Consider the following 25940-nt stretch of genomic DNA (forward strand, 5'->3'; position numbering starts at 1 on the left):
CCTATGTCCCTACCATTGGAAAAACTGTATTTAAGTGCACTGTATAAGACATCCGTTTTCATTCATTTTTATATAATTTTTGCTCAACCTTCATGGTGCCAAAAAAGAATTCATTTCACCAGCCTTTCAGCTACAAAACCCATGATGCAGTGTAACACAGGAGAATGAGCAGGCAAGCAAGACATTCAAAGACTTGAAATGAACATGAGCAAACAGAACATCAGTCAACACTAGACTGGTTTCCTATGAAAATCCATTAATCTTTGCCATGGTATCAGATCAATATGATTGCACTGTGTGAGTCACAGAAAGAGAGCTTCATGTTCAGCATGATGTCACATCAACGTTTTGAACTATATGGCACTAAGCAAGATTATCCGGGGTTGGCGCTCTAATGCTTGACTCATCTCTTGCTCCACTCCATAACTAACATTCTAAATAATAAGCACCTCTCTTCTAGAATGATACGAAGCATCAATAGAGCTTTTAAAAATCCAGATTTGCTGATGCAAGGCCCATGTTATTAATGTAGAATTGTATTTTTTTTTTGGCAGTAGCAGGCCTTATTCACTTATTCACTACACAGGCACACCAGTCCTTCTAAGCAGCAGAAGGCAGCAACACAATTTGCACAAGAGCCCTGTGTGAAAGGCTGAGAAAGAGCAACTGGCTTAAACTCACTTTCATGGCTGACTGGGAATCTGAACCTGGGTCTCCCTAGCCATAGTCCAACACTCTATCCGCTACACTATACACAATATGATGTTGGGGGGCTAACAAGAAATGTGTTAGGCCAGCAGTGAAACCTTGCATCAATCCCAAACCTAATTCATTATTGTATGGAACTGTGTATAGAATAGCTGGGAGATCCAAAGTTTGTCTCGCAGCCCAAAGTTCTAGTTGTTTTAGTGTTATGGACCACTAGGTGGTGAGCTAGACTTGTTTTTAAGGCAAGAAATGTTTCAGAGGTGGCTTGCCATTGCCTGTCTCGGTGTCCCTGGTATTCCTTGGAGGTTGCCCTTCCAAGCACTAGCTAAGGCTTAGCTTCTGAGATCTGATGAGATTGGACTAGCCTGGGTTATCCAGGTCAGCTCAAACCAACGGCAAGTGAACTGGAAGCCCCAAGCCAGGTTTGATCCACAAGCTTGTTAGCCAGGTAGGGGAAAGGGAACTTGTGCAGCTGCCAGGGACCTGAGATGACATCTATCACCACTTCTGTGACATATCTGAGAGAGTCGCCAATGACCTTCAGTGGAGAGAACATGCTGCTGTCTCTCTTTGGCTACAGTTCACGAGCAAGTAGACAGAGTGTCACATCTCTTGCTCCGGCAGTTACAGAATGGCAGCTTCTGCAGCCCAGGGATTAAAGTCCTTGCAAACAAGCCACTGCATTTCTCTACAACCCCATTAAGACAACACGTCAGCAAGGGGCCAGGTTCTAAAGCTTGTGCCAAAGGCTGCAGCCAGGAATTCTGTGGTGGGGAGGAGAGTGCTGTGGAGTGCACAAATGCAAATTATCTTAAAATACAAGCATCTGCCTGCCCGCTTTATCCTGCAGAAATAACAGCAGGATACAAAGACACAGAATAGAGCCAAGGAATCAGGAGATGTTCCTGGAATAACCTAGAGCAGGGGACAAGATCAGACTCTGGTTTATTCATATGAAGACATGTATGTGCACACTAAAGCTTAAACCTTGAATAAAACTTGGTTGGGTGACTTGGGCCAGCTGCATGCTCTCAGCCAAACCGACCTCACAGGGTCGTTGTGAGGATAAAATGGGGAAGGAGAGGAGAACGATGTAAGTTGCTCTGGATCCTTACTGAGCAAAAAGTTGGGAGTATCAATTTAGTATAAATGCAAAAAGTGACTAAAAATACAAAAAGTGTCTAAATAAAATCACTTTGTGGGGTTTGCAAACCCATGGGTAGCCATGCTGGTCTGCAGCAGAACAGCTAGATTCCAGCCTTGACGCTCAAAAGAGCCAGTTTGGTGTAGCAGTTAAGTGCATGGACTCCAGGGTTGCCAAGTCCCTCCACCGCTGTAGCAGGGAGCTGTTGTCTCATGCATGCAAAGTGATAACATCACCCAGAAGTGACATCATTACACAAGGGACACTCTAAGAGCCCTGGTAAAACTATGGTACCATAGAGTTTTACCACAATTCCTAGAGTGTCCCTAGCGTGATGTCACTTCCGGGTGACATCATGCTGGGGATGGTGCATGGCAATGGGGCTCTTTGGGGATGGAGATCTCCCTGGCAGCCTACTCCCTGCCAGCAAGTTGGGGCTCTCCAGACCGGGGGATTCCCCGCCCCAGCAGGAGCTTGGCAGCTCTAGTGGACTCTTATCTGGGAGAATCGGGTTTGATTCCCCCCTCCTCCACATGCAACTGCTGGAATGGTCTTGGGTCAGCCATAGCTCTCACAGAACTGTTCTTGAAAGGGCAGCTCTGGGAGAGCTCTCTCAGCCCCACCTACCTCACAGGACGTCTGTTGTGGGGGAGGAAGGGAAAGGAGATGTAAGCCACTCTGAGATTCAGAGACTCAGATTCAGAGTGAAGGGCGGAATATAAATAATAAAAAAAGTTTATTCCCCCTAAATCTTGTTGATCTTTAAGGTGCTCCTGAACTTGAATCTAACTAACTATAGGGTTTAAATGACATGCTCACCAGAACAAAGTGTCAACCCATACATAAAGGAAAAGCAAATGTGAACTATACACTTCTGTTCAGAAGTTAGTAAACTCACGCACAATATGTATACAGAATACATTTGATTTTTCCTGATCTGTGCACTGAGTAGTTCACATGTTATGTTCAATGCATGTAAATAGCTCAATATGGCGCTTATGCCCAACATTTATCCAGGTATTTGTTTTCAGTTTCATTTGTAAAGAGAATGTTCATTTGCTGTTTCTTACAAACAGATGTATGCATGCACAAGTAGGATGTACATGCATTCACTGTAACTTGTGAGCAGATTACACATGTGAGTGTGCGTGGGTATCAATGGCTACAGAAAGACGACAAGAGAGGCAAGATTTCATGGGCCAAAGAGAGCCTCAACCATCCTGGCACAGTCTGTGCACAGTCTACTAAATGGCAATTAACGCTTTGTTTAAGCCAGGAGTCAGCCCATGAACCTGTTTTCCATTTCTGGACTCTTGATCTCTGTGACATCAAGGCAGTAGACTTTGGGCACTAACAAAGCACCGTTTTCTCAGAGCCGAGGAAGCACAACTAGATTTATGCGAAAGGTGAGTCTACATGATCACACACAGTTCTAACCATGGATTTTCTGCCAATATTTTCCCCCCTTAAAAGGTGGAATTTAGCCATAAGGGCTCACATTTTCTAAGAGAAGTTTGGTACAGAGGCCTAAACTATCTTTCCAATGTGCCATGTTCTTGCAAAAAAAACACAAAACCCCTTGCAAATTGTTTTCACCCTTGGTGGGAAAACTCTACAGGTAGTAATTTTTTTCCCTCCTGCGCATGTAACAAGCATGAGGGAGGGGGGTTGATTTTTTTGACAGGAAGATGAGGGGAAAGAGCAAAATCATCACAGACCATGTTCACTGCTTCATTCCATTCTAAGGACTTTCAAAGCAAAACAAGTAAATTGATCTGCAGCAAGTTCCCCAGGAAAAAGCAAGTGCTTTTTGTTTTAATCAGACAAAGGCATTTTATTTATATAGCAGATGCACTGAGAGGGGACCAAGTTTAATGCCAGATTTTTCATTCCTTTTCTCATTGGCCGTCAACTCTGCAAAGTGCAGCCTCGGTAGATAACTGAGATGTTACAACCAGATGATAAAAAAGAGCTCTGTATCAGCGGGATGGTCAGAGGCAAGCTTACGGCCTTTCAGCACACAGTGTCGTCAGGTGGGCAAATATGACAGGTAAACAGAAGTTGACGATAACACCGGGAGAAGAGGATGAGGCAACAGGCCCGGAACTGGCTTATGCTCTAGCTACCTTTGCTTTCTCATTTCACAACCTCCGGGTTATCAGCCTTTAAAATGTACACACACAGCATGACACGGTATTTTCTAGAATTTCAGTCACGAAGTAAAAAGGTCAAGGCAGCTTTTATGATCCTTCAGAAGGCTGTGGAACAATCCATGGGTACTAAAGCAGCTTTAAAAATCCAATCCCTTGGATTTGTGGCAAGGAAGAAACTCTGCAGAGCTGGGATGCCAACTCTGGGTGGGGAAATTCCTGGAGATTTGGGAATGGAGCCTGCAGTAGATGGGGCCTGGGGACAGAGTTACAGAGTCCACCTTTCAAAGCAGCCATTTTATCCAGAGGAACGATCTCTGTTCTCTGGAGAGCAGTTGTAATCCCAGGAGATCTCTAGGACCCACCTGGAGGTTGACAACCTTATCCCAACACAAATCTTTCCCTGCAACTGGTAGCAATACCCACAAGTATTGGACTAGCATCCCAGAAGAGCAGAATGTTTTTGAAGCGCAAGCAATCTCTCATGTGAGTTCCAGGAAAACACTAAGAATCTGACAGGTCACAGTTTGCTATCTATTCAAATAAGAGTTGATTTGAGAGAACTAAGCCATTCAAGGACCTGGCAGCTTCCCAGCAGGTAGCCTGTAATGGCTACAACACAAGCTTTCAAGAGGGGATGCCCACCTTCCCTACCAAGGTATTCCCTGTGTGGTAAGCTAACAACATAAGCCTGAAGAAGATGCGACACCCCTCTGTTGTCTTGGAAGATGCTGTGTGAGTCTTGGAACCAGCAGCTCAACAGAACCACTGTGATTTAAGTGATGAGAATACTAGGCCTTCAGAGATTCAGGTTCAAATCCTCACCTGCTAAAATCGGCACTGGATGGCCTCAGGTGAACTGTTCTCTCAGATAAGTGCATGTGTTTACAGTCTAGTATTCCACAGAAATCTGGGATTTTAATGACCACAGAAAGCGGCAGAGGAACTGGTGAGCTCTCTGAAAAGAGAGACCACGCCAAGAACATTAAAACAACAGCTTTATTGTAGTTCCATGAGATACAATGTCCTTCACACAGCTGCAGGCAAGACAAAAACAAAACAAAACTGAACAACAAGATGTGGAATGTAATCAGTCTAAGTATGGGCTGAGCTCCAACCCCTTCGTGTACAGTAAGCCAAAGAGGCCAATACACTACATGAACTAAAACCCAGACAATGCACCCATAAAGACATATCACGGTCTAATGAGCAATGTTCCCTCTAAGGTGTGGAGTCTTGTGAGCAAAAATTCTAGTTTGTTGGCTACTGCCATTAAAGTTGTGAGCTACTGCATAAATTAGTGTGTTCTGGGGCCATTTTTCCTGACCCAAGACTAAAATCTGTGAGCTGTAGACTAAAAATCTGTGAGCTAACTCATGCTAACTCAGCTTAGAGGGAACACTACTAATGATATGGTCTTTGATACATGCCCATAGCCCATCAGGCCCCAAGTGCCTTGGAACACATTCCAGAATTCTCTGCTCCCTTTCTTCGGTAGGTGCATCAGTACAGAAAGCATTTCTCCAAATGTAGGGGACAACTGGGGCTGCTTCAGTGTTCAAAGCGACTTGCTGGCAGGACTTCAAGTCAGCCATTTTGTTTTCCTCCCCACAAAATCCCTCCTGCCAATACCTTTCAGGTTCCCTTTTCTTCCTTCCCATGTTTCTCTTCTTACTTATTTACTTCATCTATACCTTGGCCTATCTCCTCAACAGAGAACCAAGTGCTTAAATCATTCTCCTTTCCATGTTATCCTCAACAACCCCATGAGGCGGGTAAGGCTGAGCATGTGTGACTGGCTCATGGTTACTCTGTGAACTTCCATAGGTTTTCAACCTTGGTCTACCAGATCCTAGCCTGCCATTCTAATCACACCACCATGCTGGGCTTTCAGGTGACTTTCTGCTAAAACGATTCCAAATTTTGGAAGGTCAACAATTAAGATCCAAGTTCTTTTGCACAGCACAACCCAAGGTTCCTGCACAAAGAAGCTGGAGCATTTTCCCCATGCAGAGTGCAACACTTTCTGTCAGAAAGAGACTAGGGCAGCTTGTAGCGTCAGCCAGCTGTCAGCTAAAGATGCTGAGCCACTCAAGGGTGACGGCTCCTCCAAACTGTGCTGACACACTCACAGAGCCATCACCAGCCCAGAACATTTTCTTTTCTTTTTTAAAAAAGCTGGTTTAACCCCTACCTTCCTAACCGAAACACAGCTAAGGTGAGCTAACCAGAAAAAATTAACCTTCAGTTTTCACAAAAGGAAACCCAACTTAGCACACCTACAACACTGCCTTGGTCAGATTGGTGCTCCACCGAGTATCTATGCTGACAGGCAATGGCTTTCCACAGCCTCGGTTAGAGAAAGGATCTGGCCAGCAGCTGATATTCCAGACACTTTGATTCTGGCCACCCTGCACAGCCTCTCTCTGAAGCAGAACAGATTTCTAAGCTCTTGGCATCTCCAGCTCAAGCAGCAGAATAGGAAAACAGAAGACCGCAGTAAGCAAACCCAAAATGGAGCCTATGGAAACATGCGGCTCTGGCACTTCCCTGTCAACTGTTATCAGCCTGGCAGGGGCTCAAAGGTTATCTTTAAGTGCCAAAAAGATACAGGTGAGTGATGGTCAAAAAGAGAAACCCTCTAGAGAAGCTACTAGTTCTTTTAAATTCAAGTCCAGTGGTACCTTAAGACAGGGGTGTCAACCCATTTGTTATGAGAGGTGGATCAGATGTAAATGAGACCTTGTCGAGCCGGGCCATGTGTGTCATAAAATGTAATGCCAGGTAGCGGAGAAATAAACTTCATAAAGGTGTCAGAAGAAGGGATCTTTGACTCTCAAAAGCTCAAACCCTGAAACTCCTGTTGGTCTCGATCTCTGGCTACTAGTTCCTAGCCCAGGGATGGTCAAACTCCAGCTCAGGAGCCACATGTGGCTCTTCCACACATATTGTATGACTCTTGAAGCCCCCACCACCCTGTTGGCCAGTGTGGAGAAGGTATTTGTCTCTTTAAATCACTTCTCTGGCAGCTTGGAGAATGCATATCAAGTTAAAGTTTCTTTCTCTTTCTTTCTTTCTTTCTCTTTCTTTCTTTCTTTCTTTCTTTCTTTCTTTCTTTCTCTCTCTCTCTTTCTTTCTTTCTTTCCCTGCTTCCCCCCTCCCCCATCTATTTAATCCCTCCCTTCCTCAAACACCCAACGTTCATGTCTTGTGGCTTTCAAACATCTGATGTTGATTCTATGCGGCTGTTAGGTTATGCAAGTTTGGCCACACCTGTCCTAACCCCTGATCTACAGTTTTCCATATGCAGCCCTTTCATAACAAACTCAAATATGATGGAATCAACAAACAGGCACACATTACACATACAAATCTGCCATCATTCTGGGAACTACAGTTTTGCGAGGACAGTTTCACATGAAACCGCCTTATCCTGAATAAGACCCTTGGTCCACTGAAGTCAGTATTGTCTACTCAGACTGGCAGCGCTCTCCAGGGTCTCAGGCTGAGGTCTTTCATATCACCCACTTTTAGATTCTTTAACTGGAGATTGTGGGGATTGAACCTGGGACCTTCTGCATGCCAAGCAGATGCTTTACCACTAAGCCACAGCCCCCCATAAGCATATACATGAACACATGAAACTGCCTTACACTGAATCAGAACCTTGGTTCATCAAAGTCAGTACTGTCTATCAGACTGGCAGGAGCTCTCCAGGGACTCAAGCAGAGGACTTTCACATCACCTACTGCCTGGTCCTTTTAACTGGAGATGACTGGGATGGAATCCAGGACCTTCTGCATGCTAAGCAGATACTCTGCCTCTAAGCCATGGCCTCTCCCAATCTCGAACAGACAATTCTCAATACCTATTTCAAACAAAAACTCCCAGGCTCCTTGGCAATGGGTCATAAATCAATGTATCTATGGAGAAATATGTTAGGTTTTTAAATAGACTCTCCTGCCTTTAAGAGCTCTGTTGGTATGAAATCTCATTTTCAAAGAGACTGCCTGGTCTCCTCCCCCCACAACTGATCCATTAGATTAATAAAATAAAAAAAAACCTGATATACCAAAGGACATCTTTAATAAGATGAAGGCATCTCAGAGCCAATTTATTTCCCCTGCCTAAAAGGACTGATGGCTCCCAGCTGGCGGGAACAGCACACATTTACCTTCCCTGACAGCTCGGTTTGTTTAATACAATTAAGCCCAGGAGCAAGGCAATACACCCCAGACATTTCCAGATCTTTGCAAACTGCTTTATGAGAGACAGAGGCCAATTTTTTTCCAGCACCATTGTTTTTCAACAGCATGAAAAACATGTTAACTAAAGCCCTGGTTTTGACACGCAGTTTTGTTATAGGTAATATATGCAACTCTGCATTAATTTCATGGTCGTGTGCTCAGGAATCAGTCAGACGGGTCTCTTTTATTGGGACAAACAAGAACAATTCGCTGCTTTCAAGCAGAGCAGGGTTTTTCTTTAGGAAAAACGAGTATTCAGTGAACAAAAAAGGTGGAAGGGTTCTAGGCATTGTTTTATTTAGATATTTACACCCCTCTTTTCTCCCCAACAATCTGTATCACCTTCTTGTCCTCCATTTTATTCTCACAAGAACCCTGTGAAGTAGGTGAGGCTAAGAGAGGGTGACAGGCCCGAGGTCACCCAGTTGAGTTTCCATGGCAGCGTGGGGATTTGAACCTGGGTCTCCCAGATTCAAGTTCAACATCAGTCACTATATCACACAAGCTGTCAGCTATTTTTGCAGGTGCCACCCTGCATATGGGCAAAACCAACAACTGCCTGTACATGTGCCTTCTCTGTGGTGGCCCCCACATTGCAAGATGGCCTGCCTAAGGAGGTCCGGAAAACTCCTGTTCTCCTGGCTTCCCACAAGCTACACAAACCCAAATTATTCAACAGGGCTTTTCCACACAGGGAACAGGATAGCACTGTACAAAAAGGTTTCACAAAGTTCAATGGATAAATTATTGGGTTCTGTGGTCTGTATTACTGTGTATAGTTTGCTGTGAGTTGGATTCCGTTGTGTAATTCTGCACTATGCCATGTTAACACTTATGCTTTGCTTCAGTTCTGTTTGTCAGACTTCTGGTTGGTTCTGCAACTTTAATCCTGTTGCATTGTTCATTGATTGTATAAACTTACTCTGTTTAATTCACCTCGAGTCCCTGTGAGAAAGGTGGACTACAGATGATGTAAGAACAAACATGAATCACTGGCACCTAAACTGAAACAGAATACCATTACTGGAACTACTTAAAATATAAAAGTACTGAGCAAGTTTTCAAGCTTACCAGAACAGCCCTTTAGGCTAGATGTTAAGCAAGAAGTAAGATGGGAGACACAACATTGTTGGGCATGAAAGTCTGCCTATTATTAGTCTTTAAAAGGAACAGGGGATGTGCAAAAAAGATTGCGCAGCACGCAGAAGTATCAGGTTGTACCAAAGGTTGGCCACTGTGAGAGACAAGATGCTGGACTGGATGGACCTGATGGTCTGATCCAGCAGATCACCTCTAATGTTAATGTGTACCATTACAGTGTTCATCTGGTTACAGCTGCTAGGATGGGCGCGGATATTCCTCCAGTATAGAAGGAAACTTATTTTGCCTTACTGGTGAAAGAAAAAGGCATATTTCTACCGCTGGGAAAGAAATGGGGGAGAAACCACAGAATGACCAAGAAGGGGAAATGACAGCAGACATGCCTAGTGAAGATATCACATCACCATCTTGGTGGGTGCGTTCTCCAATGTCGCCCTCCCCTCTTATCTCCCCTACCGTCATGCTGGGATACATCTTTGAGAGGGGAAACAACCAATCATGGTCTTTCTTTCCTTCTCAGCTTGCCAGCTCCATCCCAGCCCCTCCTCTGCTTTCCTCCCAGTGCGATTTTCAAAATTTCTCCACTTCTTCCCAAGTAGCAGGATCACACCTTCTTCTCTCCCAAAGTATTTCCCCCCTTTTATATCTTCCTTCACATCAGTAGCCACAACCAGACAGACATGGATCTTCCATTTTACCTCTAAGTGTACATGTGGAAAATGCCATCTCAGATCAGGTCCCAAGTTCACAATTATTTAATGTGTACAATAACCAAAATTACAAGATGGGAGAATTGATGCTCCAGAATTTACAAAAGCTTGTTTGCCGACTACAGACAAAAATCAGAAGACTGGCAATTTGCAAGGTTGCCACAAACCATGATGGGCCAGGGGCTGTAGAAAGGAACAATTCACCGGACCATTTTTCTAAAGTGGGCACATTGAACATCACAAGCACCTGGTTGTGCCAGAACATAAAAGTTTGATGCTGAGCCAGGAGCCGATGAATTTTTAATGTTTTCACCAGCTGCCTTTAACAGAACTGGCATTTAAATTATTCTCACGGTGGCCCCTGAGAACTTGAAATATCATTCCAGCACTGCTCAGAAACTCAGACTGATGCACGAGGTTTTTCAAGACACCATTTAAAGCTCAGGGCATCCAACGCTTCTTTGTCAGGCAAACGTCAAAATTAAATTAGCCACAAAAACTTGCTGGTCTAGCACATACATTGCTCATCAGGTGCAACCAGGGTGCTGATAGTTCAGATAAACAAATTTGGATATATTTATTTTCAGCATTTCTGTGCCCCTCGTCCACCTAAACGGAATCCCCAAGGCAGATGAAGGTGGATTTATTTATTTTATTTATTCATTTGCTTTTGATTTATATTCCATGCATTCCGAATGGACTCAGGGCGGCTAACAATCATGATAAAACCAACATCTCAATTTCAAGTAAAAAACAATAAGACATAAACAATTTACAATTTAAAACAAAGTATTGGTGCTATACTGGATATACAATTTATCTGTTGGTGGTCCTTCTGGTGGAATTGCCCAGCAGCATAACAGCGGCAGCCTTCTCCCCTAGTTGTTATAGGCCTGCTTAAAAAGTTCGGTTTTACAACCCCTGCAGAATTGGGAGAGATCCCGCAGGGCTCTTATGGCCTAAGGGAGAGCATTCTACAGCATTGGCGCTGCCACTGAGAAGGCCCTGGCCCATGTTGAGCCCAGTCTGGCCTCCCTTGGCCCAGGGATGGACAATAGATTTTGAGTTCCCAAATGCAATGCTCTCTAGGGAACATATGGGGAAAGGCGGCCCCTTAGACAGACATGTGCCTTAGATAGGGTGTGCCCATTTGCATCACTGTGCTACTTTTTCATATCATTAAACATTTTCACACAGCTACAAATCCACCCACCCCACAGTTGTCTGCTGCCACCACCCTGAGCTTTCAAAGGCGTACAGTAAAGTGGGACCCATTGTAGGACAGTGGTTAGAATGGCACACTATGATCTGGAAGAGGCAGGTTGAATCCTCCACCCCAGAAGCTTGTTGAGTGACCTTAGGTCAGTCACAAACTCTCAGCCTAACCTCAGGCTGTTGTGAGGATAAAATGGAGGAGAGGGGAATCATACCAACTTCTCTGGGCCTTCATTTCAGAAAAAGGAGGTGCACAAATGATGTAAAAAAAGGAAGAAGTCTGAGATTTCAGTAAAGACTTACTACTTAGTGAGCAGCATTCTACCATCCATTGATTTATTTGCTTCATTTACATTACATCTTTTCCCCGACTGGAAACCAGAAGCGGCTTACGTCATTTGCCCTCTTCCATTTTATCAACCCAACACCCCTTCAAGGTGAGTCAGGCTGAGCATGGGTTAGGCCAAGCTTCCATAGCAGAGGGAGGATTTGACGCAGGTCTCCCACATCCTTGTTCAACACTCTCTGATCACTACCCAGTGGCTATGCATGTGCTTTGCACACCGAAGATCCCAGGTTCAATCCCTGGCATTTCCAGTGAATAAGATTTAGGGAAACAGGGTCTGGCTTTGCCTGTGCCCCTGGAGAGCTGCTGCCAGCCAGAGGAGGTGATCCCAGACAAATACAGAAGGGCAGGGGTGGCCAAAGTGCTGCTCGGGAGGCACATGTGGCTCTTTCACGCATATTGTACGGCTCCTAAAGCCGCAAATGCCCCACTGGCTGGCTTGGAAAAGGCATTTCTCTCTTTAAATCACTTCTCCAAGCCAAGCCAGCCAGTAGCTTGGAGAATGCATTTAAAGTTAAAGTTGCTTTCTTTGTACCTCTCTCTCCCACCACCTTCCTTCCTCGGCTCTCAAACATCCGATGTTTATTCTCTGTGGCTCTTATGTTAAGCAAGTTTGGCCATCCCTGATGTAGGGCAACTCCTCTGAGATTTTAAGAGTGAGGGGAAAGGATGCGCCAGAGAACAGCTGCATCACCTCCATTCATATAAAGCCACAGAGGTTTACAGATCAGCCCAGCCTCAATGGGATGAAAATTCTGGCAACCTCCTTTCTGTCTCTTTTCCTTCTATTCCCCCTTCCTTTGCACATCTGGCATCTCTTCTCAAAGCGTTCATTCACCTGGATATCCAACATCTGTCACATGTGTATCCCATGCTCTCTTGCTAGGGAGCCTCAGAGCAGAGGCCTGCCTTTCTCAATTGAAAAAGAGAAAAATACAACTATGGATTATTAATATGGTGGTTGGGTTGTCCCATGGAGAAAAGTCTAATGGACTTTATGGAACCTGGTTATGGCAAGAGAAAGTCAATGATTCTTGTGGATTTGGCTTATTAGTTCAACATGAGGGGAACTCTGGACTTTTCTCAAAACAAGTGGGCTCATCTTGACAAGACTTCACCACACCTTTTCAAAAACAATTCAATTTAGAGACAATCACTTCTCCTCCACCTGTTTATTGCAAACAAGGTACCAGAATCCACAATACACAACATATCTTAGGGCAGGAGTGTCAAACTCATTTGTTATGAGGGCCAGATCAGACATAAATGCGACCTTGTCAGGCTGGGCCATGTGTGTACCTATTTAAGATTAGGTAGCAAAGATATAAACTTTATAAAGGATACTGATAAACACAAAGATTTTTAAAAGAAAAACATTTAACATGCTTAAAACATTAGCAGTTGGTCTTAAAGGTGCTTTCTTTGTATTTCTCCCATGGGATCCAGGGAACTGGGCAAAGGAAGCTCTGGCTCTTTCCTTCCTTCCCCAGGAGACCAGGAGGGGGAGGAGCCTCAGCCAACAGAAGGAAGAGAGGCTCGGCTCAGCAGCTCTACTGTGCAATTGAGAAAGCCTGGCAAAGCAAGCTATTTCTTCCCCCTTCCTCCCCAAGGGAGGAGCCTCAGCCAATGGAGAAAATAGAGGTTTTGCTCTGTAGCTCCTGTGCGATTGAGCAAGCCTGGCAAAGCAAGCTGTGATGCTGAAGGAAGCAAGAGAGAGGGAGAAGGAAGCAAATGACAGCCAGTTGCTCAGGGAAGCTGATTCCGCCCCTGGGCTGCATGTCTGGCACCCCTGCCTTAGGGCCTTGTTCTGAGTCAATCTTGGCAGCCACAACAACATGCCCCCTCCCTCCATCAGTTTCTTCTTGACAAGGATGTACAAGAAAGAGAATCTACAGGTTGACATGAACACATCACAACTGACAGCAGGTCAAAGGGGCGCCTTCCTTGGGCAATGCACACAGTCTTTCAAAGAAAGAGAAAAAGCCAAGAATGAGAGACAAGTTCAGGAGAAATTTAGGCTCTGGGAAAAGACGGAATAAGTTGCTTGAACAAATGTAAATAACAGGCTTTTAAAAACGGTCAAAATCAGTTGCCACTTCAGCTCTCATAAGAGAAGGCATAGGGGGGGAAACAAGAAGCATTTAATTACAGTCGCCAGACTGCAAATAGCACAGCCAGTTTCATTTTTAATAACTGCAGATGGGTTTTTCATTTTTAAGAATTCAACATTTAGTGCTTCACCATGGCTAGAAATACATTCTTGCTCCCACAGTCTTTCAGTAGAGATGAGAAATATTTAGCCTGTTAGCCTGGCACAGTTCTTTCAACAAATCTGGGCACCGTTAGCCTCTTGCAGCTCCTAGATTTTGCTTTAAAGTGAGTGTGGGAGGGAAGATTCTAGTCCTCATTGTTTAACAGGACTTGAGACCACACACCAAGTCCTAAATGCAAGGGGTGCCAAGAGGGAATTCCACCTGCCCACCATCACCCCGGTCTTACTTAGTAGAGAGGGTACAAAGAGGCTTCTTAAGCACAACAGGCCAGTGGAAGTCATGTGATATGCCCTGACCCCTTTAAAAGCCTCCACGTCAGGTTTGCTCACTGAATTTTAATGAAAGTGTCCCTACTTTCCTTGCAATGGACAGTTCTTCTCTTCTTTAAGCGAGGTTGTGATGACATTGTAGAAGAGTTCAAAATAAATGGAAGCAGGGCTTTTTTGTAGCAGGAGTTTGCATATTAGGCCACACACCCCTGGTGTAGTCAATCCTCCAAGAGTTTACAGTAGGCCCCATACTAAGAGCCCTGTAAGCTCTTGGAGGATTGGCTACATCAGAGGTGCGTGGTCTAATATGCAAAGGAGTTCCTGCTACCGAAAAAGTACTGAATAGAGGGCTGTGAAAGCCAAATAGTCCAAACACAATCTAATTTAGCAGTGCTTTAGCTGCCATGCTCTCACAAATATGACTCATAATTAACTTTTTAAAAACCTTTACAACCACTAAGTGAAACTTACAATTTTTTTCCCTCCACAATACTAGACCTTTAATCTTTATCCATATAGAACCAGAAATTGTTAATTGTGTTTCACTCAGATGTCACATTCTGAGACGTGGCATCTTCCTGCAGCAAAACCTACGCGTTTGGGTGCTGCACTTAAATGTGGATTAGGTTAAACACTCTTCTCAGAAGTCTTCACTGGAGGAGAGGGGGCTGATGAAGAATTCTTCCTTTTACACCCTCTTTTATACCCGCAATCAGCATTCTAAGCAATTCACAGACATACATATATGGCTGTATTTCCCCCTTTGTCACGCTTCTAAGGAGAGACTACTACACTTCTCAAATTGCCATGTGACTTCTTGAAGCGCTGCTCTTCAAATTTCTTAGGGTCCTCATCCCTCCCCCCAAAAAAAACCAGTCAAGAAACCCCTACATGAGAAATGGGAAGCATCAGAGAGGCCTACAGAGAGGTCAAGGAACGCTCTACTTGCAGGGGTGGGCAACAACCTGTTGAATCTCACTGTTGCAAAGCTTACTGCTTTTCTGTATTGTACCCAATGCTCACACTATTGTGCAGGCCAAAAACTTGGGAATGTTCAGTCTGGAGAAGAGGAGGTTGTAGGAGGACAGGATTGCTCTCTAACTATTTGAAGGGCTGTCACTTAGAGAAGGGCAAAGAGCTGTTGCCAGCAAAGGAGAGGACTTGCAATAATGGGTTTAGATTAAGGGTGGGAAGGTACTGGCTGGAATAACATTTTTACCATAAGAGCTGTTCAACAGTGGAATTGGCTACTTAAGGAAGTGGTGAGCTCCCCCTCACTGGCAGTCTTTAAGCAGTGGCTGGATGAACACGTCAGGGATGCTCTAGGCTGATCCTGCATTGAGCAGGGTTGGACTAGATGGCCTGCATGGCCCCTTCCAATTCTGTGATTCTAACTCTCTGAAAGGAAGAAGGGTATAAAAATACGAGAGACCAAAGGAACGTATATCAAGTTTTCAATGGGCCTCAGAGTCCTTTGGACCACAAGTGGAAAACCACTGGTGCAAAGCAACCAGGCTGCAAATACATTCTTCTCTTCCAATTGCACAAGACATCACTTGGATTACCCCAATCCCTGCATCCAGAAATCACTCCCCTGGCCTCTCACTTTCAACAAGCCCATGCCAAGGAAGCGTGATCAGTTCTGCAGTTGCACAAACAGATGCAAGCAACCCAAGGCCAGAAGGATCTGGCACAGAATTGGGCAACACAAATCTGACACAGAATCAGTTGAGCAGGATAAATCCCATGGAGCTGCAGTACCATCAATGGACAACTACTTCGAGCCACTACAGCAGAATTTATTCTTCGCCAAGTTGGCATTTTAGGTAACAAGCAGCCAGGATTCTTCTGAAGTTGTTGTATTTAGGTAGGATGGGGGGGGAGAGGGGAGCCTCTTACCCATTAAGGCAGAGTCCATGGTCTCTTAGCAACTGGGGTGAGAGGCAGAAGCACAGCACCACCGGCTGGACCGCAGTGCGGCCTCCCCCTGCATTTATAGACCCCAGCCAATCAGCTGGTCAACGGGGGTCTTTAAATGGGAGGGGGAGGCAGATTGGCTGCTTCTGCTGCCTGGTTGCCTAGCCAGGAAGCAGCAAAAGCAGCCCCAGTCTCCCTCCCCCCATTTAAAGATCCCCATGGGGGGCAGGGATGGGGGGGCAAAAATTCCAGCGCCTCTCCTTCTCCACTGGTCCATGGAAAAATTGCCTTCCACAAAACAGGTCCCTGGTGCCAGAAAGGTTGGGAGCCACTAAGTTAAGGGATCAGGGGGGAAGCCTCTTACCCATTAAGGCATGAACACTTACACTTTGCTTCAAGTCTGTTTTTTATACATCAAGTTGGTTCTACGACCCAAATCTTATTTCACTGTCCACTGACTATCCCATCCTGTCGATTGTGTTGACTTTTTTCTGTAATCCGCCTTGAGTGATGGTGAGAAAGGCAGACTATAATCAATGTAAATAAATCAATAAACAAAATATTCCAGGAGCAGCAGAACCCATCTCATTCTCCTGAAGGCAAACACAAGGCCACTCAGCCCACTGCAGCTTTTAGGATGCCACCTGGTGCCAAAATACCAATTAGCCCCATACCATCTTTAAAGACTAACACATTTTATTGCAGCATAAACTTCCGAGAAACACCACCCTCTTTGTCAGATGAGATGCATCAGACAGAGAGAGCTGCGTTTCCCAAAAGCTTATGCTACAATAAAATGTGTTCATCTTTAAAAGCGCTACTGGACTGTGTGCTATTTTTGCAGCAACGGACTAACACATGGCTAACTCCTCTGAATCTATGATCCGGTGCCAAGAAGGTTTTTAACAAAACCGTGCCCTGCTAGGCGGAGGCAGGCAGTTCCTACTGTGCGCCAAATAAAGCGCCGCGTATTTTGGGTCAAAGTTCAAAGCACCAAGCGTGCAACTGGAAGCTTGCTCTTTGGACAGCTCGAAGGAGGTGGAGGGTCGCAAACGAGGCCCCAGGGGCTGGAGACATGGGTTGACTTTCTCTGTAATCCGCCTTGAGCGGCAGTGAGAAAGGCAGACTATAATTAATGTAAATAAACCAAGGAATAAAACATTCCCGGAGTATGCACACAGGAATAAACAAAACAAACGTTGCAAACCCGCTGCTGATCCCAACACACCAGCCAGCTTTGCTTTTCTCCTCAGCACAGAGCAGCAGACTCGGCGAAGGCGGGGCGCGGCTGGCGCTCAAGCGGCTTGTTGTTGCAGCGCCAACCGGAACATGCAAGGAAAACGACTCTCGCGGGCGCGCTCGGCGAGTCCAAAGGCGCACAACTCGCGCAGACTTGCAAAGCAGGCTCCCCGGCCCCACCCCGCTTTGGTAGCACTGTCTGTCGAAACCCAAACGTGGCTCTGGAAGAAGTTCCAAACTTTGCACGGGGGAACGGGGCGGGGGCGGAGAAAAGACGAAAACTGGCCCATTCAAACGGAGCGCACACAACACAGACCCCTCTTGGGCACGCAGAACGCCCAGCGACGCCAGCCAAGCGAAACCCCCATCCCACCCCGTGCAACCAAAGGACCCATCATAGAATGTACCTGCCAGAATCGCTTTGCCCAGATGGGTCAGCTTCGCTTTGTCGGCTGGAGCGGCGGCGGCCAAGCAGCGAGGTCGGGGGAAAGGGTTAACGAAAGGAGGCGAGGCTGAAGAAGAAGAAGACATAGTTGCAAAGGAAGAGCCCTGCCAAGAGAGGGACACGGCTGCTCCGACCCAGCAGCCGAGCGCTTCGGGCAAACGACCAGCGCGCCTACGAGTTCTCCTCCTCCGGCCGGCGCTCGCTCCAGAAAGCAGAGAAGCAACGGGGAATCCAGCTCCCAGCCCCGCCTCAACCGGAGCCCGCCTGCTGGTGAGCGCCCAACCTGGCGGGGAAGTGTATATCCCAGCGCTCCAGCCGCCGCCCCCTTCTTCCCCCAGCGGGGGTGTGGCAGGCGCTGCCGCCGCCGCCAGCGTCACATCCTTGTAATTGACATGCCTTTCGAAGGAGGAGCGAACGGGCCGGAGAAAGGAGGCGGTGCCCTGGCGCTCGCTTCTCTCTTGCAAACGGCGAGGTTCCCCCAAGGAACGTGTAGGGAGAGCCTCCGGGTTAGCGCTCCTCACCCCGATTTCCAAAAGGATTGGGGGGAGGGGAAATAAGTGCCTGCCCGCCATTTCAGGTAGCAGCGCGACAGTTTTCCTGCACGCTGGGTTTGTTTACAAGACATAGGGTGTGTTCACACTGCACAAAATAATGTGTTTTGCAACTGGATTTTTATTGGGTAAGAACAGCAAAAACGCATTTGCAAAACACGTTATTTAGTGCAGTGTGAACACACCCATAGTCCGTGAGGTTGAATTTTAAGAGGGGGGGAGGGGGGGAAAGGAAGGTTTGGAAATTATGGTTTTCCTAAGCCTGACGAAAGAAGGGTAATGCCATGGAATGTTCAAACTATCGCACCATTGCACTCATTTCACATGCCAGCAAAGTCATATTAAAGATCCAACAAGCTAGGCTTCAGCAGTACGTAGATCGGGAACTACCAGACGTTCAAGTTGGGTTTTGGGGAGGTAGAGAAACTAGAGATCAAATTGCCAACATTTGATGGATTATAGAGAAAGCATGGGAGTATCAGAAAAATGTCTATTTCTGCTTCATTGACTATGCTAAAGCCTTTGATTGTGTGGATCACAAGAAACTGTGGCAAGTCCTTAAAGAGATGGGAGTACCAGACCACCTCACATGTCTCCTGAGAAACCTGTATAAGGGTCAAGAAGCAACAGTCAGAATGGGATATGGAACAACTGATTGGTTTAGAATATGAAAAGGAGTTTGACAAGGATGTATATTGTCACTCTGCTTATTTAATTTATATGCAGAGTACATCATGTGGAATGCTGGCCTGGATGAAGCAGAAGCAGGAATTAAGATTGTGGGGGGGGGGGGACATCAACAACCTCAGATATGCAGATGATACCACTCTAATGGCAGAAAGTGAGGAGGACCTAAAGAAACTCTTGTTGAGGGTGAAAGAGAAGAGCACAAAAGTAGGCTTGAAACTCAACATCAAAAAAACTAAAATCATGGCTTCCGGCCCCATCACACCATGGCAAATAGAAGGGGAAGACATGGAAGTAGTGACAGACTTCACATTTCTGGGATCCAAGATCACCGCAGATGGTGACTGTAGCCATGAAATTAAAAGACATTTGCTCCTTGGGAGGACAGCTATGGCGAACCTGAACGCAGAAGAATAGATGCTTTTGAGCTGTGGTGCTGGAGTAGAATCTTGACAGTCCCTTGGATCAAATCAGTTCTAAGGGAAATCAACCCAGACTGTTCACTGGAAGGTCAGATGCTGAAGCTGAAGCTCAAATACTTTGGCCACCAAATGAGAAGGGAGCACTCACTGGAGAAGATCCTGATGCTGGGAAAGACAGAAGGCAAAAGGAGGAGGAGACGGCAAAAGATGAGATGGCTGGACAGCGTTACTGATGTAACAAACATGAATTTGGGCAGACTTAGGAGGATGGTGGAAGGCAGGAGGGCCTGGCGTGACTTTGTCCATGAGGTTGCAAAGAATCGGACTTGACTGTGCGACTGAACAACAACAAAGCCTGACTGGGTGGGAACAAACAAGCACTGTTGTAGAGGATGAAAGGAAAACACGCTGCACACGCTCAGAGGCACTCTATTGTTTTGCAAGTCTCAAAACGACTTCTGGTGAAGGAAATGCTTTAAGGGTCTGAATCTGGTTTAACCACGGCACGTTAGAGTCCAGATGCTACTCCACAGTAAGGCAGGTGAATGTGAGGAAGTGCCTTTTAAAAAGACAAGATAACAATCATCCTATATACTTGATTTGAAATAAGGTTCATATATAAAGTAGGGCATTCTTCAGCGTGCACATTGTAAAGATCACAGTTCAAGAGTAGCAAGGGTGAAAGAAGCAGAGGCTTTGTACTGTCAGAAAAGATTAGGAGGAAATGGGAAGGCCAAGGTTGGTATGATGAGGGAAGTAGATAAAAGGCAGTACCTCAAACATCACATGTAAAAATTGAGGCTAATGTATTTTGAACATCGGTCTCTACTCCTGTACTCAAGTTTGATAGTCGTCAGGGGGGGTATGATTTTTTTTCTCTCAGTCAACTTGAATATTTATTTCCTATCTAGGAACTATACATTTGGCCAGTATTGTAGCTGAGATGTTAGAATGTTTGTGAAGATTCCCAGAGCTACGGTTTGACTGCTGTGTGTTGTTTGTTCTTGTGTATCAGGGTGGCCAAGCTTGCTTAATGTAAGAACCACACAGAATAAATGTCAGGTGTTTGAGAGCTACCAGACAGGAAGGAAGGCAAATAAATGGGAGGGAGGGAAAGAAAAGCAATTTTAACTTTAAATGCATTCTCCAAGCCACCTGCTGGCTTAGCTTGGCGAAGCGATTAAAGAGACAAATGCCTTCTCCAAGCCAACAGAGAGGGGTGGGGCTTTGAGAGTCACACAATATGCGTGAAAGAGCCACATGTGGCTTCCAAGCCACAGTTTGGCCACTCTTGTTGTATATGATTCGTGTTGTGTATTGTGTCCCCATACATGAAAGCTCCTTCATATTTTAGGGGAAATGCCAGTGCTAGGGAAACCATCACTGCCAACCTGCTTTTGCCGTGTGTGTGTGAATTATATTGTTTAATGTAAAATATTTCTATTTCAACTTTCCGCCCAAGATAGCTAGGGAAAAGTCATGCTCTTAAATGTGTAATCAAACTCCTGGCAGCAATAAGCAAAACAGCACCCAGGCCTGGGAATCTTAGCTAGAAGACCTCCTTATTCTTACACATGATCTAGAAAGGGACTTGCAAACATTTCTCTGGGGACTGCAGCCGACTGCAAGACCAACATATCTGAGAGAACCTTCAAAAGGGAGAAAGTGTGCAGATAACCCCTCTGAACAAAAATGCATTTTTTTTAGGGTCAATGTTATTTATTACAGGGATTTTTTTTTCTTTGGATGCTCAGGATAAAGGCAGGTTTATAAATATTTTAAACAAATAAATAGAGTTCCGTGAAATGTCCAGGCAACAGGCAAGATTTATGTCTCTAGCCTTGCTTCAGAAAGTTTAAAATAATGGCACAATCACTCCTACTCAGATTGCCTCCCAAGGGGCAGATGCCTGCTCTACCCATTATTTACAATGAATAAAAAGGGAGGAAAGGGGGGGGGGGAATTGCCCTGCTAAAAACAACAGACATTTGGAACTGCCAAAAAATTACATCTCCAGGACTTTGCAGTTTATAGGAAAACTACAACTGGTTACATGATAATTGTATCCTTTGTTGAAGGAGTTCGGGGAGTAAATCTGTTGCCCCTCCTTTAACAAAACAAAAAAAAACCCTGATCCTGTGAAGTAAATTAAGCTGAGGGCCACTTACTGGCCCAAGGATTTGGCCAGTAAGTTGTATAGGTGAACACAGAAACTGGAATCCAGTTTTAGCACCATAGTCACTCTCAACACCAAATAGAATCTCACTGGGCACAAGGGTTTGGGTATTTCTATAAAGTGCTTTGGGGAAAGTTGTTTTACTTTTTTCTTAAAAGGTAGCCACTGGGGCTGTTAGATGAAGTGCCTGACACAAGGGGACAGACAAAAAAGGGACTGTTTAATCCTGCCATTTTTCTTCTAAAAATTGCCTCCCCCTTTTCCTGCTGTTTAGCTGGCCAATCTGGGGAAAGGCAGTCAATCTGGGGAGTCAGACAGTCAAAAAACAGGCTTGGGTGGAGAACAGGGAGCTGTTTGGGTGGCAAGATGTTGAACCCGCAAAGGTGCAGAGCTCAGTTAAAAGAAGACGACTGCAGATTTATACCCTGCCCTTCTCAATCAGATTCTCAGAGCGGCTTACAATTTCCTATATCTTCTCCCCCCACAACAGACATCCTGTGAGATAGGTGGGACTGAGAGAGCTCTCCCAGAAGCTGCCCTTTCAAGGACAACTCCTGTAAGAGCTATGGCTAATCCAAGGCCATTCCAGCAGGTGCAAGTGGAGGAGAGGGGAATCAAACCCGGTTCTCCCAGATAAGAGTCCGCACACTTAACCACTACACCAAACTGGCTCTCAAACTGGAGTCACATATAGGAAGACAGTGACTCCATCCCTTCCCAGAGAATGTTTCCGTCTTCCAGCATGAGACCCCTCCCCCCACCTCCAGCTCTGTCTCTCCCCCCTTGTTCTGAGGGAGAACCTAGAAAGGGTGCTGGAAGTGGTCTTTTTTCTACTGCCTCTTGAACTAGAGCCTGCTGTGATAGGGGAGACCTGGAGTCTTTGCCTGGAGGCTCTGGGGTGCAGGGAGCTTCAGATGTAGCAGGGATGGCAGAGAGCTCCTCAGTACCCCCAAGGAATCCTCCTATGAAGAGTCTTTCTTCCAAGTCAAGGCTGGGCCAGGGCAGGTCTTGAGACTTCTCCTGCTTGGGACACCTCACATATACTGTATGTTTCCCCCAATGAAGGTAAAAACTGAGGGAAGGTGGTGGCAGTCAACAAGAGAGAAAGAGCTGAAGCATCTTTTCAAACAGGCAGTGGATTTACAACTGCTGCCTTCTTGCATTTTACTGCCCCTCCTTTAACAATGCAAGTGAGATTTCAGCCTTCGAACAGCCCCTTTAAATTGCAGGCCTAGCAACTGTCATTTGCAAAGCCCACATGTCCTAAAAACCGCAGTTAGCCATTACATCCTTTATTAACTTAATCTAGTTAAGCAGTTTTGATTTTTAAAATTGACTCACTGGGTTCTCAAAGCAGCTTGTGGTAAAAGATCCAGTGTTACAAAGAGAGACAGATAGCTGTAAGTTAAGAGAGATAGAAGAGCTATACATAAAACAGGAAAAAATAAACGAGCATGCCTAAGAGTACCTAGTAGAAGAACAGACATCAGCAAGGAGTCAGTGGACTCAAGCATCCTTCCTTAAGGCCTGAGGTGAGAAGAGGCAAGTCTGTAAAAACATGCTTTTTTGCTTATTTGTTAATTTGGCCTGTTCTCTCCCAATCTATTTAATTTCCTTGAAAGAACTATTTGCATTGGGGGCAACTGCTGTCAGTGACTTTAAGCCTATGTCATAGCACAGGATGTAAATTAAAATAATGAGCATCTTCCTTAAATTCATATCACTAATAGCCTTGTGCAGCTTAAAATGTTTGCAAAAAACCAGTCCAGCCCCAGCTGTAGTTTACAGTCCTGCTAACATTCTATATGGGCTTACAAATCTGCTGCAGTGTTACGGACAATTTTTGGATCTAAAAGTGGTCTGTTCCAAGGACTTCTTTTATAGCCCTTTGGGACTTTTTGTCATCTTCAGTTCTGCAAGTCGATTCACAACGTTTTCTTTAAAGTTAGTGATCATATTTGGACATGGATTTCATTGACTGTTTATGAAGCAAATAGGTAGTTTCAGAGAAGTGAATACAGCTATGGCTCAGGATCAAGCAATGTCTCATAGTTCAGTGTGAAAATGGGAGATTTGTATTTGCAGTAGGGCAAAAGGGCAAGTCAGAGGGAGGGAAATCAGTGGAAAAATTGTAGAATATGACTTTATTACAAAGGTGAGGAAGCATTGCCTTTATTACAAAGGTAAGGAAGCATAACTGTCACAGCCATAAAGGATTGGATGTGAACAATAAAGAAATCTAGATGCCTTTAGGTAAGACTGTCATAAAAATTTTCTTTTACCTGGACTTTTATTCCTGGTTTTGAAGCTGGAGCATTTGAAATAGCAAATTTCCCTGTAAGGAAATTGGGGGTGGGGGTGGGGACAGGTTGCTTACCTGTGTTATTCTTCAAATGGTCATCTGTACATTCACAGCAATAGGCAGAGCTATGATTGTAGAAACATCTGGAACTGGCTTTTGGGTGCGAGAACCTTCTTCACCCAGAGGCACAGTGCTAGCTGCACACACCTAGAAGGGAGAAGTTGCAGCTTCCCGTTTGGTACTTTTTCTGTTCACCACAGCGGTCAAATCAGGCATATCTGCGAGAGTTCTTAGGAATCCTACACCTAGAGGAAGATGACCTCCCATAGTCTGGGGATTTGTCTTCATGGCAAACACACCCTCCAACTAATTGATAAGGCAAAAGAAGATATGGCAATTTGGCTTCTGTTGATTCCTACTTTTTTTTTTTTTGCCATTAAGTTGCAGCCAACCCAGAGGGTTTTCAAGGCAAGAGACATTCAGAGGTGGTTGGCGATTGCCTGTCTCTGCATAGCAACCCTGGACTACCTTGGTGATCCCCCATCCAAGTACTAACCAGGGGCATCTCTGCTTACCTTCTAGGAACTGACAAGCCTAGGCTGTCTGGGTCAGGGCTGTTCACCAGCTACTGAACATGCATTTCCGATAACGTTAAATGTAGGGACTGCTGAGTTTTTCTTTACTTCTGCTGTTTGCCTTAGAGGGATTTGTGTGTTTCAGTAAGCATTAGAGACAGATCCAAATTACTTATAGCTTTTGTTTCTTTGTGTGGCACTATTTATTGCACAATGTCCATTCCAGCCTGTTCCATAATGATCTTACTATAGCTTCCGGTAATATCTATTTATACATGTTCATCTTGTATTCCAGGACATCCCAAGACCAAAGCCTTTATACATGGTTGAACTAATGGGATCTATGAAGCTGTTTACCATAGAATTCCTATGGTTTGCTGACCAATAGGATAATGTTGCCCACATGAGAGCAAAGGGAATGGCTGTGGAGCTGAACTTCCATATAATGACACCCAAGATCTGGTGGAGGTCATGAACGCCGTCATTTACAAAGACTACCTATGCCACTCAAGAACACATAGGACTGGGCCATCTTCTGCATAGCTGTGTCTCCAAGAACATATATCTCTCAGCTGTACAGAGTATCATCAGTTTCCAAAGAATCTGTCACCGTGATATAGTTGCCTAGACTCATTGGGGTGTTGAGAATAAAATGGAGAACTGTGAGTCGCTTTGGGTCCATCGCTCAGTTCTCAAGGGAACACAGCATCTGCTCCTTCTGTAGCCTCGCCTGGCCTCATCTCACCTCCCCACCCAACATGGCCTGCCCCCCTTAGAAGCACTCATCACTGCCAGCTTTTATCGTTTTCAGAAACAGAGCAACTGTTGTCTTTCTGGTCCACTCAAAAGCCTTTCGTGCCACCCCAATATCTTTTTGCACTTGTCAAAGCCCAACCTAAGGCCATTTTTACCCTCTCTGCTATAAAAGCTGTTATATTTTGAAATCAGTCTTTCCATTGTGCCCCATATCCCCTTTTAAAATTTAGCACCTGTTGTAAAGTTGACAAATTCAAATGCTTGTTTACTGATGCTGTTAAAGCGATGCACACATTATGTCAACAAATTTGGAAAACACAACAGTGGCCACAGGATTGGAAAAGATCAGTTTATATTCCAATCCCAAAGAAAGGTAATGCCAAGGAATGTTCAAACTATCGCACCATTGCACTCATTTCACATGCCAGCAAGGTCATGTTAAAGATCCTACAAGCTAGGCTTCAGCAGTATGTAGATCGGGAGCTAGCAGAAGTCCAAGCTGGGTTTTGGAGAGGTAGAGGAACTAGAGATCAAACTGCCAACATTCGATGGATTATGGAGAAAGCACGGAAGTATCAGAAAAACATCTATTTCTGCTTCATTGACTATGCTAAAGCCTTTGATTGCTAAAGCCTTTGATTGTGTGGATCACAAGAAACTGTGGCAAGTCCTTAAAGAGATGGGAGTACCAGACCACCTCACATGTC

At 45.1% G+C, this 25940-nt stretch overlaps 1 protein-coding gene across 1 annotated transcript in view; it reads right to left on the reverse strand.

The window, feature by feature from the left end:
* The window catches only part of SLC25A1 (solute carrier family 25 member 1), a 71545-nt gene extending 53427 nt beyond the window's left edge, over positions 1-18118 (reverse strand). The window contains exon 1 of the mRNA XM_060249091.1: positions 17727-18118. Coding sequence (XP_060105074.1) covers positions 17727-17850 — 124 coding nt within the window. The 5' untranslated portion in view covers positions 17851-18118. The remainder of the gene's footprint in view (positions 1-17726) is intronic.
* Positions 18119-25940: the final 7822 nt, after the last annotated feature.

This window comes from Heteronotia binoei, chromosome 11 (genome assembly GCF_032191835.1).
Source record: "Heteronotia binoei isolate CCM8104 ecotype False Entrance Well chromosome 11, APGP_CSIRO_Hbin_v1, whole genome shotgun sequence".
NCBI lineage: Eukaryota > Metazoa > Chordata > Lepidosauria > Squamata > Gekkonidae > Heteronotia > Heteronotia binoei.